We start from the raw sequence: 20,560 nt of genomic DNA, 5'->3' as shown, positions 1-20,560 counted from the left end.
AGATTAATTTATTCTTTTAATTCTATTAATTTACATTGTTCACACATTATTCAAAAATATTATTTTAATCCTATTAATTTAAATTGTTCACACATTATTCAAAAATGTTGTTAGTTACCTGTGCTTTCCTATTAGTTATTACAAAAAAAGAAGATTCAGGTTTTGTAGTTTTATTGTCTGTCTTATATTTTTCTTTCAGTTTTTCATTTTCCATCTGAATGAATATCGCTTTCTCAGCTCACAGTGCTCATAAATAATTCATAAAAAAATGATAAAGCAAAGAAAAAGACGTCAAAAAGCAAAAGAAAGTGGAGCAAGAAGAAGACATTTATCATCAGTGTGTAAAAGGATGCAACTACGTTCGTTCGTTGGGCTCTTGGGTCTCCCCAACTTTGCGAAAGTTGAACTCTTGAACCTCCTCAACCTCTCTATCTCTCTTCTCAAACAACCACCATGACTACATTTTCAAGCTCCAGCCTGAGATTTCAAAGAAAGAAGAATTAGGAGTGGAAAAAGGAGGGAACTTGGAGCTACCCATTCTTCCTTTTTTTTTTGGTTTGTGCTTTTTCACGTTTCACTGTTTTTTTTCTTTTGGTCAACGAGGTCAACGTGTTTTGAGCTTCACGTGTATCATGGGGATCAGCTTTTATGCATGAGGCTCTCATGAAATGCTGCGGTTGAAGAAAGAGGATACAAAACATGGAGCGAGTGGTTTCATGTTTAATGGGATTGGGACCGTTTCTTCTTTATGCAGCTTTGGTATTTGATGTTATGCTTGAGGTTTCTGGCAATCAAGAAGGTTTGCTCCTCTGCTGGTTTTTGATTATTACATAAATGTCCTTTTCCATTTAACAGATTCTTTGAGTTATGACTTATGACCATGGATTTTAATTTGTCAGCTGTGTTACTTGTTTGTTACTCGGTGATATGTTTGACTAACAAATAAAATTAAACTGGAGGAGTTAATAATATGTTTCATGCTTTTGAAATATTTCACCAAGGCATCACACCATGTATCATTTGGCTTGAAAGTCATTGCAAAATTTAGAATCATGAACCAAGTGTGACTTTTTGTAGGACTTCATTTTGAATAGGATATGAGTATGACATTGCAACAACGATCAAATTTGATATCATCATCACTTCCTAATGCAGGGGGAAAAAAGGAATGAAACTTGTTTTGTTTTATACTCCAGAGTCCATGTTATTTGACAACAGGGATGTCTGCATCTGAATCTTGTTTCTATGACAGGTGATGCCCTGAATGCATTCAAGACTCAGAGAGGCTTGAAAGATCCTAATAATGCTCTTCAAACCTGGGATGCCACTCTTGTAAATCCTTGCACATGGTTTCATGTCACTTGCAACCAAGATAATAGTGTGACCAGCATGTAAGTTATTTATGTCATTTTACCTGTGGTTTTATGTGCTCTTTGTGTACATAGTGAAACGTGTTTTTGTTTGGTCAGTGATCTTGGAAATGCACATATTTCGGGTCACCTAGTTCCAGAACTTGGTCAACTTCAGAATTTGCAAAGGCTGTAAGTTCAGCAACATATGGTATTCAGAAATAGTTGAATGGCTGAAGAAAGCGTTATAATGTCATACAAGCTATAAATACATTTTTTACTTTAAGATTTTGACCAATTTCTTACCGTTCTTGCATCTTTTAATTATTCATGGGAAATTTTACCATGGAGTTATTAAAATATTTTTCTTTTCAATGACAGGGAACTTTTCAATAATGACTTAACTGGGCCTATCCCAAATGAGCTTGGAAATTTGATAAATTTGGAGAAGTTGGATCTTTACTCAAACAACTTAACTGGTGTCATACCAGACACATTGGGCAACCTTAAAAATTTACACGACCTGTACGGCAAGCTTTCCTTTATCCAGCATCTTTAAAGAAGTCACCTCTACTGAAGATGCATAATTATTTAATTCCACCCTGATGAACAGTATATTAAGGGGTTTCGTTACTCTATTAATAGTTTATGAGCAATGCTACATGGCCAGCAAATATTATCATTTTTGGCTAGCACTTAGTCAGTCATAATTTGCACCCATATTTAGAGACGTTTTGCACACAAGAAGTATATAATTTTCACCTATATTTACTAGAGTTTTGCACACATGAATCAATACAGTTTGCATCCATGAATCAATATAATGTGCATCCACGTTTTTTAGAATTTGCACATATGAATTAGTAAAATGACAATTTAATATTTGTGCTGGCAAAATGCGGGTCAAAAATACTAAAAGTTGCTGGCCCCCAAGAGTTTCTCATAGTTTATTATCTGCAAACTAATTAACCCTGGCACTGCTTCATGAATAGGCGTCTCAACAACAACAGTTTGTCAGGAAAAATTCCCATATCTTTGACCAATATTTTGACTCTGCAAGTCCTGTGAGTGTTACTCCTAATTCAGTTTAAGATGCCTAATTAATTAGACTAGTGTCTTATATATTATTTAGTGAATCTGACATCATGCATTGTTATTTGGAAATATAGTGATTTATCATACAACCAGTTAACAGGAAATATTCCAGTCAATGGTTCATTTTCATCATTTACCCCCGTCAGGTTGGTCTGAATTATTTGTTTATGTCATGTTAGTACTGAGAAGTAAACCATTCCATGGCTGCTAATTCTGAGTTTCACTCCCCAGTTTCGAACATAACCACTTGAATGAAACAACAAATCCATCTCCACGCTATGTTCCACCACAAAATACCACGTCAGGTTCGTTGATATTTGTTTTATTGTTTGTAATGTATTGTCTCCTTTTTTTCTTGGGCACAGGTGATGGATTTAATTTATCAGAAAAATTGAAAAGCTATGCTTAATTATATGTTTTCTTGTTTGCTTTCATTCTTGCAGAGAAGATCTCTTGTCCTACTACCTCCTTGTAATAATATATATTTTTTTAATTTCTTCTTAATTCTCTAAATGCTTGTAGTTAAGAGTGCCATCGGAGCTATTGCTGGAGGAGTTGCTGCTGGAGCTGCTTTATCAATTGCAGCCCCTGTGATTGTAGTTGCTTACTGGCTACGAAGGAAACCACAGGATGAGTACTTTGATGTTCCTGGTTAGTTCACTGGTGAAAGCTGCATATGGTTTCCATTACTGATTTACCAACAATTTGTGTTTTTTATGAGCAGCTGAGGAGGATCCTGAAGTTCACCTTGGTCCACTTAAGAAGTTTTCTCTTCGTGAGCTGCAAATTGCTACAGATCACTTCAATGCCAAAAATGTGTTGGGAAAGGGTGCGTTTGGTAAGGTTTACGAAGGACGCTTAGCCGATGGCAAGCCAGTAGCAGTGAAAAGACTTAAAGAGGAACGCGCCTACAGTGAGGACTTTCAGTTTCAAACTGAAGTGGAAATGATTGGCGTGGCTAAGCATCGCAATTTGCTTCAGCTGCTTGGTTTTTGTATGACTCCTACTGAACGCATGCTTGTGTATCCTTTGATGGTTAATGGAAGTCTAGCATCTTGCTTAAGAGGTACCCTTATTCATCCATTAAGGTCTTTCTTTTTTTGGTCCTCTAAGGAGGATTGATCTGATATTCATCACTTTCATTATTCAATGAGGCTTTCCTAGGAAAGAAATGACTCTGTCTTGAAGTAAAAACATTGTTTATTTATCATATAGGAAATTTTTTTCTGTAAAAGAAAGACCAACATATATGTCATTTATAGTTATTTGGCCCGTGCTGAAGCTATACGGATCTCTAGTATTCTGATATAGATCTTCCTTTTTATATCATTGTTGTGTAATTGTGTTTGTGACCTTTCTCTTTTAGGAAAGTTGTGAGCATGAAAAAACCATGATGTGTACTTGTGTCCATTTCTAAATAGCTCAAAAGCTATAGAATGTTCTTAAGGTAAACCTCAGAACTCATATTCAATATTATTGTTTTTTGTTGCAATAGGGCGTGCGCCATCAAAACCGCCGCTTGGTTGGGCACAACGGGAGTCTATTGCGCTGGGATCTGCTAAGGGGCTTGCTTATTTGCATGAGCATTGTAACCCGAAGATTATTCATCGGGATGTTAAAGCTGATAATATATTGCTAGACGAACACTTTGAAGCAGTTGTTGGAGATTTCGGTTTAGCAAAGCTTATGGATTTTAAAGATACTCATGTTACCACAGCTGTAAAAGGTACAATTGGACATATAGCACCCGAATACCTTGGAACTGGAAAGTCTTCGGAGAAGACTGATGTTTATGGATATGGTGTGATGCTTCTTGAACTAATAACTGGACAGAGGTCTTTCGACATGGCAAGGATTGCCAGAGATGAAGAAATCTTATTGCTTGCTTGGGTAGGCATTCAGTTTGCAAAACTATAATTTATATCATCATTGCATTTTCATGGTTTTAACTTGTACTTGAATAAAATACCAAAAAAAAAAAAAAAACTTGTACTTGAATAGCTTGTGCTTTTCTTCTATCAGTTAATCTTTTCATCGCACGTTTTCCCTTTTGTTATAGCATAACCAATTTCCATGTTGTTTCATTGGCTGTTTCCACGTGTTAGTGACAATGATTAATGCTTATTTTTGGAAATTGACATTGTTTTGGGTTCAGGTAAAAGGGCATCTGAATGACAACAAGTTGGACAAACTGGTGGATAGTGATTTACAGGGAGACTATAACTTAGAAAAGGTGGAGCAATTAATCCAAGTGGCCATATTATGCACACAAGACTCTCCTATGGATAGGCCTAACATGTCTGAGGTAGTGAGAATGCTGGAAGGTGCTGGTTTGGCTGAAAGATGGGAAGAATGGAAGAAAAAGGACAAGATCCGGCAAGAATTCGACCGCACCCACCGTTATGTTGCCAATTTGAGGAACCGTGATGAGTCAACCTCAAATGCCAACATGGAACCAGAACAACTCTCAGGTCCTAGATGATGTTTGGATGTTAAACCAGCAAGCAAATACACAATGCTGCCTTGATTTGCTTTATATTTGTGCATATGGTTTTCATCCTCTGCCTTTGTTTTATTTTTTGTGATCTTTATGTCCAAAACGCATAGCCTTCATCAATTTGTGATTATTACAGATAAAATAAGAAATTTGTAGCTTGTATTGGGTAATGAAGTGGTAAGGTGAAACAATAGCCCACAAGTCTTCCATAACTTTTTGTCATTGTATGTGTCACTCACTCTGTTAGAAATCTTCCAATATAATTTTTTGGAAAATTAATAACTAGATTGTTCTAAATTAATTTGTTATAATTCATTATTTTTTATTTATGTAAATCACTGCAACATATGTAAGATATACAGTTATTAGAATTTATACGTAATACATGTATCTTACATTTGCCTCTATTCAAAGTTCAAATCCATGGTGCATTGATTTAGCACCCTGCGTTTTAGTAGGAGGTTTAGGAGTCATAAAACCTTAATTTCTACAACGATTTAGCATAGAGCATATAATCTCCAAGAGCAAGCATCGGTTTGCTTTTTCTCTATATAGTATATACCCAGACTCTCAATATTTTTAATCGAATTTTTTTATTAAAAAATCCAACAAAAAGAAATTATTTACAAATACTTATATCACATTTTTAATTAACACAATATCAACGCCAATCACACAATATATATAAATCATAGTATCATTCAGCATACACTATGTTTTAAACTAACTTCATCTGTTCTAATAATAACTAAATATAATCTCGTTTAGACTATAATCACCGTTCTATTTTAACATCAACCTAGTATAATTTAATACTGGTGAATTATAGGATAAAAATGTAAGTTTACATATTTTTTTTATAGGATGAAATAATATTTAAAAAATTAAGTTTTACACTTTAAATAATAATAATATAATAAAAAATAACTATAAAAAGAATTTATATTCTCTCTATACAACTTTAATCTTAATAGTAGAGTGCTCCTCTAATATAATAATAAATAAAATGTAAAAATTTAAAAGAGTCTATAACTATTTTGATATTAAAAAATTTTAATTTTGACAAAATAGAATCTAACTTTTGATTTTTATAAAATGAATTTTTAAATATTAATTTTGTTTGATAAAGTAGTTATTTTATATTATATTATTTACTCTAAAAAAATTATGTCTTCTTTTAAGAGAATCTTGCCACGTAAGCAACACCATTGAATACAAACATTCTACTTCATCATCTATGACGAAACTCTCTTTCTCCCATGGCCACGACAAATCTTTTCCAACAGTGAATAAGTACGAAGTTCATTCAGAACGTGAAAACTGGGAAGGGCAAAATGCAAAAACATGATGTTCGAGTTGTAGAAGAAGAAACGGTAAGCAATCACTATGTTTGTTGACTAAAACCAGCATGAGTTGACTGTTTCCCTCTTTTTTTTAATTTAATTTATTATTATTTTTTGGGAGTGGTGGTGGGGACCGTAACAACCGTGCGAGTTTGATCCACCTTTCTTACGTAGTTTATATGAAACTTCAAAACCATCATTCTCTGCTTTCAATTCTCCTTTTCATCCCAATTTCTCTTTCTCATCACGGTGTTCACAAATTAATACAAAAAATAATAAAAGAAAATTAGAAAGCAAAGGAGGAGAAATTTCTCAAACTAAACGATGCAACGTTCTTTGACTTGTCCTCGTCAAGTCTTTAGTCTTTGCAACTTTGCGGGGGGGGGGGGGGGGGGGGGAAGAAAAGTTAAAAGCTTGAAACTTTGGAACATGTGCATGTCGATTCTGAACTTGCCTGCATTTGATGGCAAAACATAGAACACCCACATGAGAAGATAGATTCCAAAGTAGAACTTCAACAAAAAAGTAGGAAACTTTTTGGAGCTACCTATAACTCATTCCTGTTCTTTTTTTTTTTTTTTTTTTTTTTGGGGTTTAACTTCAAGGTTCAGTGCTAGTTTGCTGAGGTCAACGAGGTCAACGCTGCTTTTGGAGCTTAAGGGGCATCATGGAGATCATCTAGTACTAAGAGAGATTCATGAGAATGAGGTTCTTTTGGAGCTGCATGGAGCGAGTGACTTCATGGTGCTTCATGGGACAGTTTCTCATTTGTGCAATTCTGGTGCTTGACGTGATGCTGAAGGTTTCTGCTAATTCAGAAGGTGAGTTGTGACATTGTGTCCTTTTTCTGTAGGGTATTTTATGCCCATTCCAATTAGACATGTATTTGAAATGAGCATGGTTAACAAAAAAAGACTCAACTATGAAACTGTATTAAAGGGTCTCTGACATCATCATCACATCCTAATCATAGAGACCAAGGCTTCTACAAATTAATCTACAAGTGCTTTTATTCTTGCAGACAAAAAAAATGTTTATTTCCATTTGCTGTGTTGTTTATTCTTTTAGCATTGTTGGGCTAATTGGTTCATATTTGTGACTATGTGACCGAATTTGAGCTGAAAATTTTTCTACTCCAATTTATTTAACAATAAGGATGTTGCACCTAAATATTGCTTCTATGATAGGTGATGCCCTGAATTCTTTGAAGAACAGCTTGACAGATCCTGGTGATGTTCTTCAAAGCTGGGATTCCACTCTTGTCAATCCATGTACATGGTTTCATGTTACTTGCAGCAATGATAATAGTGTGATCCGTGTGTAAGTTATACATACATCAGTTTTACTTTTACTTTTACTTTTACTTTTATAGCCGTTTGTGTTCATCGTGAAATGTTTGTGTTTGGTCAGTGATCTAGGAAATGCAAACCTTTCCGGTCAACTAGTTCCGCAACTTGGTCAGCTCCCAAATTTACAGTACTTGTAAGTTGTGAATCAGATATGATATTCTTGGGGAAATTTTTGTGCTATTCAACTTTCATGCATGTGTATTGCCATCTTTGAATTATTCAAGGAATAATTTTACTTTGGGAACTCTAACTTAATTTTCTTTTCAATCACAGGGAACTTTATAGCAATAATATCACTGGGAAAATTCCAATTGAGCTTGGAAATTTGAAAAACTTGGTGAGCTTGGATCTGTACGTGAATAAGTTAACCGGCCCTATACCGGACTCATTGAGCAACCTTAAAAAGCTACGTTTCCTGTATGACATGCTTCCTTTTTCTCGTATCTTTAATCTGCAAAACTTACTTAAATCTGTTTCATTTTGTTACTTCATTTATGTCTTAGCATGCATACTTCTAACTCGCAACATGTTCTATGACTATTTAATTTTCACTAGACACTGCAATAACATTAAGAAAAAAACTATCATTCTACCCTATCAATAGTTTATAATATGCATACTCATTCACCCTGCTGCCTGAAGCAGGCGTCTCAACAACAATAGTTTGTCAGGAAAAATTCCCATGTCTTTGACAAGTGTGATGTCACTGCAAGTCCTGTGAGTTTTACTGTTTCACTTAGAGCTTTCATGAAATTCTGCAAATGAAGATGCCTTGGTATACTATTATCACATATATTATTTTGTGAAATCTGACATTATGGCTGTTGTGGAATATAGTGATCTATCAAACAACAATTTAACAGGAGATGTTCCAATAAATGGTTCATTTTCAATGTTCACTCCAATCAGGTTGGTGCAAGTTATTTTGTTTCTTTTACTGTTATCATTGAGGTAGAATTTATAAAATTTCTGCTAATGTCTGAGTTCCTCTTTGCAGTTTTAAAAATAATAACCCTGGCTTGAATGAAACAAACCCTCCATCTCCCCCCACTGCTCCACCTCCAAAAGCTTCTTCAGGTTTGTTGATGTTTGTTTTATTGTTAATGGATTTAACTTATCAAATAATAACTTGATTTGCTTGAACTAAAATCGTTGGCTGGGAATATAATTATGGATGGTGCCTGCAACTGACACTCAAATTTAAACTTGTTGAAAAGAACAGAATAACTTTTTTTGAACTGTGATCTTGATTGTTTGATATATCTTGAGATAACTTCTTCTGTGTGCTTAAAAAATATTTATGAGTTGTTGAGATATTGAGGCAGATGCCTCACATTGTCTATTCAAGAGAGAAAGTTGATAATAATGTTGAACCTTTTGTTTTAAAGATATTGAAAAATTTATTCAATCACAATTGAAGATTCTGTAACTCATTGTAGGTAACAGTGCCACTGGATCTATTGCTGGAGGAGTTGCTGCAGGTGCTGCTCTGTTGTTTGCAGGCCCTGCCATTGCAGTTGCCTGTTTGCGAAGAAGGAAACGTGCTGATTATTTCTTTGATGTTCCTGGTTAGTTGACTAACACATAAAAGATGGTATATATGCTGATTAAGAATCTGTATGTGATAGCCACTACTGATTTAGCTACACTGATATTTTTCAATGGCAGCTGAGGAGGATCCTGAAGTTCATCTTGGTCAGCTTAAAAAGTTTTCGCTGCGTGAGCTGCAAGTCGCTACAGATAGCTTTAATAGCAAGAATATTCTTGGAAGAGGAGGGTTTGGCAAGGTTTATAAAGGACGCCTTACCAATGGTACTCTTGTAGCAGTAAAAAGACTTAAAGAGGAACGCACGCAGGGTGGGGAGCTTCAATTTCAAACTGAAGTGGAAATGATTAGCATGGCTGTCCATCGTAATTTGCTCCGGTTGCATGGTTTTTGTATGACACCTACCGAACGGTTGCTTGTGTATCCTTTCATGGCAAATGGAAGTGTAGCATCTTGTTTACGAGGTATCATTCATTCTTACTCTACTGTGGTCTTTATTTAGTGTGGATTAGTGTGATATGCATCATTTTCATTAATATATTACTTAGTTTCTTTTATTCCTGAAGTGAAAACCTTCACTCTCAAGTCTTTTTTTTTTCTGGTAGATATGGAAGTGTTAGTTTTCCAATGTCAAATTGCTTTCCAATGTATTTCTAAGATGCTATCTGGTATGGCCACATACATGCTGAATTGGCAGTGCAAATTTTACATATCATCTAAGTTCATCCTCTCTGTTATTAAAATCAAGTGCATATATAATTTAACATTGATGGATGTTCTTATTGTTGGTTAAAACTTGCATTTTCATACTAAATTTTCATTTATTTATATTGATTGTGTTGCCACAGATCGTCCAGAAACACGTCCACCACTTGACTGGAAAAAAAGGAAGAGTATAGCACTGGGGTCTGCTCGGGGACTTGCTTATTTACATGATCATTGTGATCCAAAGATTATTCATCGTGATGTCAAAGCTGCTAATATATTGCTGGATGAGGATTTTGAAGCAGTTGTTGGAGATTTTGGCTTAGCAAAGCTGATGGATTACAGAAATACTCATGTTACCACTGCTGTACGTGGCACAATCGGGCATATAGCGCCGGAGTACCTCTCAACCGGAAAGTCTTCAGAGAAGACTGATGTTTTTGGATATGGTGTGATGCTTCTTGAACTGATAACCGGACAGAGGGCTTTTGATCTAGCGCGTCTTGCCAATGATGATGATGTCATGTTGCTTCATTGGGTAGGCATCCCATTTATGAAAATTATGTCAATACTTCTTTGATGACAGTTACTTGTATTCAACAAATTTTTTCTAATCCTTGTATGATAGATATCCCATTGAAGTTCATTCTTACTGTATTGGTTGTTTCCGCATATTAACACCTATGGGCTAATGGTCACTGTTGGGAAATGACATTGTTTTGAGTTCAGGTTAAAGGACTTCTGAAGGACAAGAAGCTGGAGACACTGGTTGATGCAGATTTACAGGGAAATTATGAAGATGAAGAGGTAGAGCAACTGATCCAGGTGGCCTTGTTGTGCACACAAAGCTCCCCTATGGAAAGGCCTAAGATGTCTGAGGTGGTGAGCATGCTAGAAGGTGATGGTTTGGCAGAAAAATGGGATCAATGGCAGAAAGGGGAGATGAACCAGCATGAATTCGATCGCATGTGCTATCATGCTGCTGATATGCTCTTAGACTCCACTTTCAATATCCCAGCAGATGAACTCTCTGGTCCTAGATGATCTTTCAACATTCAATGGCCAAGCCAATACACAACCGTATTCGCACCTTGTTAGGTCTTCTAGATGACTTTTTGAATATTCACAAGAAGCAAAAACATAATGAAACCAGACTGCTTTCTTTTTTGAGAGTTATACACTACAAAGTTGTATATGATTTCCATCCTGTGTGTTCTGATTTCATCATTTTAGGTTATCCTCATGTGTTGGACCACTTGCTCTTAATCATGTTATGATTATTATAGGAAAAGAAGATATTTGTAATTTGTATTGGGTACTGAAGTTGGAAAGTGTAGGTCACAGAGTTCCGAGGAACCTGTCATTGTATGGAACATGGAAATGAGTATAAAATTTTGTGAAAATAGCACAATACAAGTTCTAAAGAGAACTTTAAGCGAGTAAGCCTGACTATGACTAAAAAAGATTATTTCCTTTCACCGACAATAGGAGAAAAAACACCCTTGAAGAATCTCTCGTTATCACACACATTAAACATAGTAGTTTTGAAAACTAGTGATTGGTTGGGTTGATATATGTCCCTATTTAAAGATGAGGATATACTCGAATGTAAATAAAGGATGCGGAAAACTATAAGTTTCAATATACTATCTTTTGAATGATCATATTAATATTTGTCTAGTTTAAATGTTGTGTAAGAGGAAATTTTGAATGCCAATGAGTAATAGCTCAAATGGCATAATCTCTCCATATTCAATTAAGAGGTTGCGGGTTCGAGTCTCCTATTTTTGGTAAAAAAAAAAAAAAGAAGGGGGAATCTTGAATGCTTACAATATACCAATCAATCATTAAGCAAATAATTTACACTTGTAAAATTTACACTGTGGCTTATTAGTGACCATTCCAACCAACACAAACACGCTCAGAAATCATAACCATAAGAGGACTCTTATCTCCCAAAAACATCAAATTTTAAGAGACTGACAACTAACTAGTTCAGCAGATCTACCACTCCTACTTGCAAGAACCCTCCAAATCCTGGATTCTGCTGAAGAATCAGCATGTTCACTGGATGAGTAATCCGAAGATGACAAGTTGGGTTGGCCAGAAGCTAAATCACTTTGCAAGTCAGCCTGAAACACTGTTATGTTGTGATTAGCATCTTTTGTTATTACATGAATTTTTCCAAGCAAACCGGCTAAAAGATAAGGCGATTCTGCATCAGTGAAATCATGAATAGGAACATCTCCGGCAGCAACTTTCCAGCTATCACCTTCATAATCGTATACCTTGATCTTTGCACTGTCAAGGGAATTTGAAGGATCAAGGGCATATAAATCACCATTGACTGTAACACTCAACTTTGTTCCAGCTTGCCTCGCTGGCCAACCTTCACCCATGCCATTTGGCATTTCAAGCCATGAATTTACATTCGGATCATAAACCTCACCCCCAACATCAACGAAAAATGGCCAGCAATACAAACTCTGAGGAACAAACAACCTTCCCCTGTATGAAGTCATTCCTGTCGCAATAGGCTTGAGCAAATCAGCCAGAAAAGCAGTAGGCAGCACCTGAGCTTTCGCAAAAGGCATGTTTGGTAATTGGGACCATGTTCCTGTATGGGGGTCGTAAACTTCTGCAGATTGAAGGGGGCTGAGTCCACCACGACCCCTAGTAACGCCTCCAACAACATAAAGCTTATTATTTAGTATACCCGTCTTGCAATACGCTCTACCAACAGACATTGGGCTAGCCTCAGTCCAAGAGTTTTTGACGGGATCATACTGCCAAACAGACTTCATTGCCGAAGCTCTCGAAAATCCTCCTAATGCATAGATGCAACCATCAACAACTCCAATGGAGCAACCACAAAATGGCATCCGATCCAGAGCATCTCTCCGACCAAGCCAGCTCATTATGATATCAGCAATCTTGATACGTGAACCCATCATGCTCCACACTCTAAGGGGAAAGGCAGCCAAACCCTTCTTTGCTTCATCTTCAAAGGAGATTTTTGGCATTGGTGGCAACCTTTGCCATCTTCTGGAAATAGGGTCCAAGCCAGACCATAAAAGCTTATCATCTTTGACCCTTGTTAATATGTAGAGCCACTCTTCCGTGGTTCCAAGTTCTTTTCTCACACAAAATAGTTCAGTGCTCACAAGGGCAGCCTTCCACACATGCGAAACTAACTTCAGACTTAAATAATTAATTCGAGGAACCCTAGCTAGAATTTGGATTGATATCTCATCAGGAAGGGATGGTATCAGTCTTGAATTATCTTCACAGGAGCTTGATAATAACCTCTGCCTCTTGCAAGCTTCATCTTGCAAAGCCGCCACAGAGGGATCACTCCATCTAGTCTTGGAACTATTCAGACTCAGTATATTCCCCATTAGAGACACTTCAAATTCACATTGAAGATAAACACATCAAGCTTCAAAGATAAATCAGTTTGAGAGCATCCTTACTCTTAAATCATCTGTTACCACACACATAAAGAAAATTGTTTGTTCAGTTGAAAAAATGGATTGAACAAATGAAATAAATCTTACATATTATAAATATATACTTACAAAAACATTATCAACATGCAATCTACTAAAAGCAATACACAACAGGCCAAAGCGCTCAAGCAAAGTGAATACATCTAATACAAATATTCAAATAGAACATCATCATTCACACAACTTCCACAAACAAAAGTAAAAAACAGAACTGTGCACTAATACAAATAGAAACGACGGGCTTATAAACAAACACACAATACATAAAAACGTAAGAAAAAGAAAATCGACAATTTAGCATAGAAAACTTACACTCGGATTCTCCAGCATAGAAATAAGCACATATGACAGATGGAAGGAATCATAAAAACACCAGCACAATGCCCATCATTTTATACACTCAAAAATGGGAATTTAAAAAGACCCAGAAAGTCAATTAGGAACCTCAACGAAGAATCACTAGGAAACTGATCGAAAAATCGCTACTTTATCCCAAACCCCTGTTTCTGAAGAAGGGGGTATCTTTTTTTGCTCTGGCACGGGATGGATCATGAATATTAGAGATAGAAACAGGGTTTTGTGATTCTAAATTTCCAAAGAGTGTGTTCCTCTCAGAAAGTGTAGTGTGTAAACGCAACTGCGTGAAAGGTATCATATCCCTTTCACTGCGTCCAAGTTGTTGGGGCAATCTCTTCCGTCCATTTAAGGGTCCCACGTTTGGTGTACGGCCTAAATCTTGCACAATTTTATATTTGTCTTTTCTCTGTGATTTACAAAATAAATTATCAGAAATACTATAATACCTTTGTATACACTGTGCCTTCTAATTTTTTAAATTAAAAATAATTAATAAAAAAATTATTTCTATATTATAAAAAATATATACACAATACTTGATGTTAAAAATATGCTATATGCAGTGAAAAATACCATACAATTATATAAATAAAGTTACCTGATATAAATATATGTCGACAAGAGTGGTAATATGCACTCTATTTGCAGGTACTCAATTGAGAATAGATCCTCTTCATTGTAAAAAAAAAATTGAGAGTATAAAGTGTAATCTTTAATCCTTCATTACTCTCTCTCTCATGTTTATTTTTTGTCTCACTTATAAAATTAATGGTGAGATATCACACTTTACTCTCTTAATTGTTAAAAAAAAATGAGATGATTCATTCCCGTACTCAATCCAATCCAATCCGATCAGGTAGATTATTAATTCAATCTGCAGCGGGTAGAGCAAGGTGCGAGTAGAATTTTCATGCGGGTCTAGTAGGGTGCGTGTTGAGTCTCAATTCTATCCGACTAACCTACATCCTATATATGTATATATTATCAAATCTGCTACACATCTAAGCATTATTGTCATCTAAGTTTAACCAAGTAGACTCAACGCTAACAAAAACTACTCTCATTAAAAGAGCGTAATTATACACGCGGGTACGTTATTATCGTCGTCATCGTCTTCTTCTTCACATTCTTCCTCCTCCTCCTCCTTTTTCTCCTTCTTCTTCTTGTTCTTCGCGTGTTTTCTCCTCATCGTCATTCTTTTGTTGCTACTGATATTGTTGCATTTTTTTTCTTTTTTCCCTCCTCTTCTTGGTGATTTTGCAACATTAAGTGTTTTAAATTGTGTAGAACAACGAGACCAAATGCACCTTAATTTACTCAAAAATGAACCGAAATCACATCTAGAATGAACTGAAAATTAAATTTCGAATGAACCAAAATTGATTAACGATGACAATACACAAACAAACTCGTTTCAAAATAAGTACAGACCAAATACACCTTATTTAAATCCAGAATAAACCAAAATTACTTAATGATTGCGTTCGAAAACAAGCACACAAACAAAATTGAATGATCAGAAATTTACTCACAAATGAACCGAAATTACCTCCAAAATGAACCGAAATTACTTAATGATGACGATATACAAACAAACTCGTTTCAAAACAAATAGAGACCAAGTGCACCTTATTTAAATCTAGAATGAACCGAAATTACTTAATGATTGCGTTCGAAAACAAGCACACAAACAAAATTGAATCATGAAAAAAAACACATTCAAATTCATCAAGTGATTTTGCAGCATTATGCGTTTCTTCTTCTTTGTTTGATTTTTTCATGTTTTTATTATTGTTAAGAGGGTAAAACAAGAAGAATTATGAGAAGAAAAAACAAGAAGGAGAAGATGAATAAGACAAGAAGAAGAAGAACATGATAAAGAGTTTTTTATTTTTGTTTTTCTTTTTTGTTTGATTTTTCTTCTCTTTTTCTTAATTTTATTCCTCTCAAGAGAAGATGTGAGGAGAAAGATGTTTGAATTGTGTAGAACAACAAAACTAAATGTACCTTAATTCATTCAAAAATTAACCAAAATTACATCCATAATGAACCGAAAATCAAATTCCGAATGAACCAAAATTTCTTAATGATGACGATACACAAACAAACTCGTTTCAAAATAAGCACAGATCAAGTGCACCTTTTTTAAATCTAAAATGAACCGAAATTACTTAATGATTGTATTAAAAAATAAGTACACAAACAAAATTGAATGATCAGAAATTCACTCAGAAATGAACCAAAACTACATCCAGAATGAACCAAAAATCAAATTTCGAATGAACCAAAATTATTTAATGATGACGATATACAAACAAACTCGTTTCAAAACAAGCACAGACCAAGTGTACGTTATTTAAATCCAGAATGAACCGAAATTACTTAATGATTATGTTCGAAAACAAGTACACAAACAAAATTGAATGATCAGAAATTCACTTAAAAATTAACCGAAATTACATCTAGAATGAACTGAAAATTAAATTCCAAATGAACTGAAATTACTTAATGATGACGATACATAAATAAAATCGTTTCAAAACAAGCACAGACCAAGTCAATTTTGAACAAAAATACATCCAAATCAATTTTAAATAAAAAAAAATTTGATGATAACAATAACAAAAACGACGATAACGATAAGGATAACGATGATATGTATTAGAAGAGAACAATGACGATAACGATGATAATCATGATGCTAATGACGATGGAGGAGAATGATGAAAAGCAAGGAGAAAAAGAAATTCCAATAAGAAAAGAAAGAAGGAAGAGGAGGATGTGCTGTTGATGACGGTAACGAAATTGAAAAATAATGAAAAAGGAAGAGAAGAAGAATAAGAAGACGTAGCATCATGGGTGAAGAAGAATGTGCGTGCATGAGTTTGAAAGAAAAAGAAGAAGTGGAAGAATCTAAAAGACTTAGTTGGTTAAATTACTTGGATGTGGAGTTTTATAATATATTATATACTTATATAAAAATATATTTTAAATAGATGTTGAACCAAAGACTTCTCACTAAATGCAAAAGATCATTAGCCATTAAGAGAAAATCATTAATTGATAATTTAATATGATTTTTTTTTACATAAAAGTCAGTTCTATTTTAAATTATCATGAAGTTATATAATAATGTTACATCTTTTTGGTAACATGCAAGTAGGGTCGGTAATAATGAGTAGGGTTAGGGTTGGAATATTCTCAACTCGCGAATATAGTAGGATTGAGTTTATATAAAAATCTCAACTTGCGAGTAGGGTTAAGGTTGGATCCAAACCCTACCCTATCCATTGCCACCCATGTATGTTCATATCAGGACTCAAAAATAAAGTTATGGTCCAATTAAAGCTAATCTAATTTTACAGAGGGTCTATAAAAGATTACCATATTCAATAAGATCAATTCAAAAAGTTACGTGAATTAACCTGCCCGACCTACTTGAAGTACAGTACTATAGTTCGTACACGATCCGACTTGTATGACAAATAAGACCTTTATCATCTATTACTTTAAATACTATCCATCACTACTACAATATGGAATAACTTCACAAATATAAGAAAAAACTATCTACTACTACAAGTAAAGAGATATAAAAATAATGTCCAAGTCATCACCTACTTTTATAAATACCTCATCAAATTCATATATTTTTCAATCTCAATTTCACTTAAAATTTGTCTAAAATTCTTTTTAACTTAAGCATTAAAAATTTGTGCAAGTACCCACCATCATAATTTAAACAAGATAATTAGAGAAATCACCGTATCAACAAAATAAGTCAGAATTTTCACAAAAAAAAAAAAAAATTTAAATCTCATATTCAGATCTAAATTTATCTTAGTTTCAGATAATAACTCAGAATAATGTATATATTTATACTAAACATGATATTTTTTACACTTTTTTTTACATAAAACTTTTATAATTGATCTTTTTATTTTTAACGAAAAAAAGTAAAATATATTGGGTAAATAAAAATAATGTATATAATTCATTTTTATTTATGAGTTTATTTTAAAATAAAAACTCACGCATAAAAGAATGCTAAAACGAAATACAACTCTAGAATTAGAAAAAAACAGGTAAAAAATTTGATGGAGTGAGCTAAGGTTCCCTCTTTTAATAGTTCGAGTTTCTAAGTAACATATGCATTGCGGACAAGTTTTTTTTATGTCTATAAATTTGGTATTAAATTTGTCAAATTTGTTTTTTTATAATAAATATTAAATATTTAAAATTATTTATTTTTTTAATTTTTAAATTAAATATTATTTTATTTTTTTAATAAATTAGACAATTACATATAGACAGGCTAACATTTACCAACAATGCAAACATGAATTTGCAGTTTTGCACTATTCGCCAATGCAAATGTTTACATAAGCTAGTCTACCTCAAAGGTCTGCGCATAGATGATGTTTTATTGCCTTAATTATAAAGCTATCAATAAAATTAAACGTTAATTTTATAATTATTAAGTTTGATGATGGGCATAATGATAATGACTAGGAGTAGCCACAAACAAAATAAAATAAGATTTAGATTTAATTCTAATTTTATTTGTGAATTAATTTTTTTATTTAAATTTGTGAAAATTGCATATGAGCATAAAGAAGAACAATACTAGAAAAATCAAGAAAGAATTGAGAATTGAACTTGAATAATGATGAGACTCAAAGAATACAATAATACAGCTTGCTATTTATACAAACACTACTTCTAACAGAATTGCCTTACTATTCTAACAAACTATACCGTTCAGCATATCAACAAAACCCACTACTAAAAACTTTTCTATACAAGAGAAATAATAACCTGTATTAAAAAATTCTAACTAACAGAATAAATATCAAGTAACACCCTCCCATAAACTTGGACTATTGGGAGAGAAGAGATCTAACAATCCAAGCTTAGAGTAACCTGCATTGAAAGGCCCAGGAATAAAAGGTTTGGTGAGAATGTCGGCAGCTTGATTATTGGAGGACATGGAAAGGAAATGAATCAATTTTTCTTGCAATTTGTTACGGATTATATGGCAATCAGCTTCAATATGTTTTGTACATTCATGAAACACAAGATTAGTGGCAATGTAAATAGCTGAATTTCTATCACAATACAGATTAATAGGCTTTGTGATTGGAACACCAAGATCTTGAAGAACATAACTCAGCCATTAAACTTCTCGGGTGGCTAAAGCTAAAGCTCTATACTCTGCTTCTGAAAAGGAGGCTACAACTGTTTGTTGTTTCTTACTCTTCCAAGTAACCAATGATGGTCCTAAATAAAAATAATATACCGAGATGGATCTGCAAGAGTCAACGCAACCAGCCCAATCAGAGTCAGAGAAACCAGTAAATTGTAAATTAGAATCTGCAAAGAAGAAGAGACCTGCAGTAGGAGAACCCTTTATATAACGCAGCACTCTATGTGCTGCCTTCAAATGCTCAGTAATAGCACAATCCAAAAACTGGCTCAGCTTCCCAATGGTATAGCTTATATCAGGTCTAGTATTTGATAGATATAAAAGCTTGCCCACAATTCGTCTATACTAACCAGAATCAGTGAGCAATTTTCCAGTAGTTTTACTTAGTTTTGCTCCATAATCAATAGGAGTGGTGGCAAGTTTACACCCTTCAAATCCTGTTTCCTTGAGTAAATCAAGGACATATTTTCTCTGATACAAAGCAATTTCCGTCTTGGATCTTGCCACTTCTAGACCAAAGAAGTACTTCAAATCTCCCATGTCTTTGATCCAAAATCTCTCATGAAGAACATCTTTAACTGAGTTAATTTCATTTAGGTCATCACCTGCTAATACTAAGTCATCTACATACACTAGAATTGCTATGAATCCAAGTGATGTAATCTTGGTGAAGAGGCTGTAATCCGATTTGCATTGATTGAATTTTAGCTCAAGGAGAACCGATTTGCGCTTGCAATTCCATTGTCTACTAACTTGTTTTAATCCATTCAATGACTTTTCAAACTTGCAAACTTAACCTGATGAAGCTTCTAAACCTGGAGGCACCTTCATATAGACCTCCTCATCGAGTTCACTATGCAAAAATACCGTGTTGACATCAATTTGTTTAAGGTGCCACCATTTCACTGCTACAACAGCCAGCACCACTCTTAAAGTCCCTAGCTTTACTACAGGACAGAAGGTGCCTCGATAGTTAACACCAGCCACTTGTGTGAATCCTTTGACAAAGAGTCTTGCCTTGTGCCTTTCCACTGTGCCATCCGGGTGGTATTTGGTATACACATTTACAGCCAATTACTCTCTTTCTAATTGGTAAAGAAGTTAGCTTCCATGTCTTGTTTTCTTCTAAGGCAGTTAGTTCAGCTCTTATTGCCTCTTGCCAACAAGTTTAAATAATTGCATCATCATAGGTTTTAGGCTCTAAATTTTGAATAGAAACAAAAAATGCAAGATGCATGGGAGAAAGCCTAGTATAAGACAAGACATTGGAGAGAGGATACCTTTGAGCAATGAGCTACAATGAGGGTGAAACAGTGTTGATGGTTTGGCACTCGTAGTCCTACAAGTATGCAGGCGGTTTAGTTTGCCTAGTCGATCTCCTTACACCAGCAATTTCAGGCATAATGGAGGATTCAGGCAGGGCAGCAGAATTATGAGTTGAAATATCTTCATGTGATGCAGGTGTGGGTTTTAAATGATCATGAATTTCAGGATAGGAAAGAATTTCTTCAGTTTCATTTAACTCAAATAAAGAATTATCATGTTGATGGTTGAGATTTTGGTGATGCAAGCTTGCTTGAGGGGCTGCATCATTAGTGTTTAAA

At 34.5% G+C, this 20,560-nt stretch overlaps 3 protein-coding genes across 6 annotated transcripts; 2 read left to right on the top strand and 1 right to left on the bottom strand.

Moving 5' to 3' along the window:
* Window positions 1–293: 293 nt before the first annotated feature.
* LOC107631617 (BRASSINOSTEROID INSENSITIVE 1-associated receptor kinase 1) lies at window positions 294–5,242 on the top strand. Its single transcript, XM_016335107.3, has 11 exons — window positions 294–799; window positions 1,253–1,391; window positions 1,470–1,541; window positions 1,731–1,874; window positions 2,342–2,413; window positions 2,519–2,590; window positions 2,676–2,749; window positions 2,967–3,095; window positions 3,169–3,510; window positions 3,940–4,334; window positions 4,600–5,242. The coding sequence occupies exons 1-11, from the start codon at window positions 700–702 to the stop codon at window positions 4,924–4,926; spliced, it is 1,866 nt and encodes a 621-aa protein (XP_016190593.1). The 5' UTR covers window positions 294–699; the 3' UTR covers window positions 4,927–5,242.
* Window positions 5,243–6,142: 900 nt separating this feature from the next.
* LOC107631618 (BRASSINOSTEROID INSENSITIVE 1-associated receptor kinase 1-like) lies at window positions 6,143–11,308 on the top strand. Of its 3 annotated transcripts, XR_015907185.1 has the most exons (13): window positions 6,143–6,314; window positions 6,896–7,105; window positions 7,472–7,604; window positions 7,695–7,766; window positions 7,907–8,050; window positions 8,279–8,350; window positions 8,471–8,542; window positions 8,631–8,710; window positions 9,073–9,201; window positions 9,302–9,643; window positions 10,028–10,422; window positions 10,614–11,221; window positions 11,270–11,308. XR_015907185.1 is itself a non-coding variant. In XM_088507969.1 (12 exons), exons 2-12 carry the CDS (start codon window positions 6,982–6,984, stop codon window positions 10,926–10,928), a joined length of 1,878 nt encoding a protein of 625 aa, XP_088364095.1. In that variant the 5' UTR covers window positions 6,150–6,314; window positions 6,890–6,981; the 3' UTR covers window positions 10,929–11,308. The 3 variants fall into 3 exon arrangements, 2 of the variants coding, with proteins under 2 accessions (XP_088364095.1, XP_016190594.1); XM_088507969.1 differs by having other exon boundaries at window positions 6,150–6,314; window positions 6,890–7,105; window positions 10,614–11,308; XM_016335108.3 differs by having other exon boundaries at window positions 6,203–6,314; window positions 10,614–11,308.
* Window positions 11,309–11,707: 399 nt separating this feature from the next.
* On the bottom strand, window positions 11,708–14,066 carry LOC107631619 (F-box/kelch-repeat protein At1g22040). Of its 2 annotated transcripts, none has more exons than XM_016335109.3 (2): window positions 13,706–14,066; window positions 11,708–13,368 (listed from the first exon to the last, which is right to left on the bottom strand). In XM_016335109.3, exon 2 carries the CDS (start codon window positions 13,280–13,282, stop codon window positions 11,849–11,851), a length of 1,434 nt encoding a protein of 477 aa, XP_016190595.1. In that variant the 5' UTR covers window positions 13,283–13,368; window positions 13,706–14,066; the 3' UTR covers window positions 11,708–11,848. The 2 variants fall into 2 exon arrangements, with proteins under 2 accessions (XP_016190595.1, XP_016190597.1); XM_016335111.3 differs by having other exon boundaries at window positions 13,838–14,016.
* Window positions 14,067–20,560: the final 6,494 nt, after the last annotated feature.

This window comes from Arachis ipaensis, chromosome B3, assembly GCF_059453495.1.
Source record: "Arachis ipaensis isolate K30076 ecotype BB chromosome B3, ASM5945349v1, whole genome shotgun sequence".
Lineage (NCBI taxonomy): Eukaryota > Viridiplantae > Streptophyta > Magnoliopsida > Fabales > Fabaceae > Arachis > Arachis ipaensis.
The sequence above is the reverse complement of the archived record's forward strand: the minus strand, read 5'-3'. Positions and strand labels throughout refer to the sequence as shown.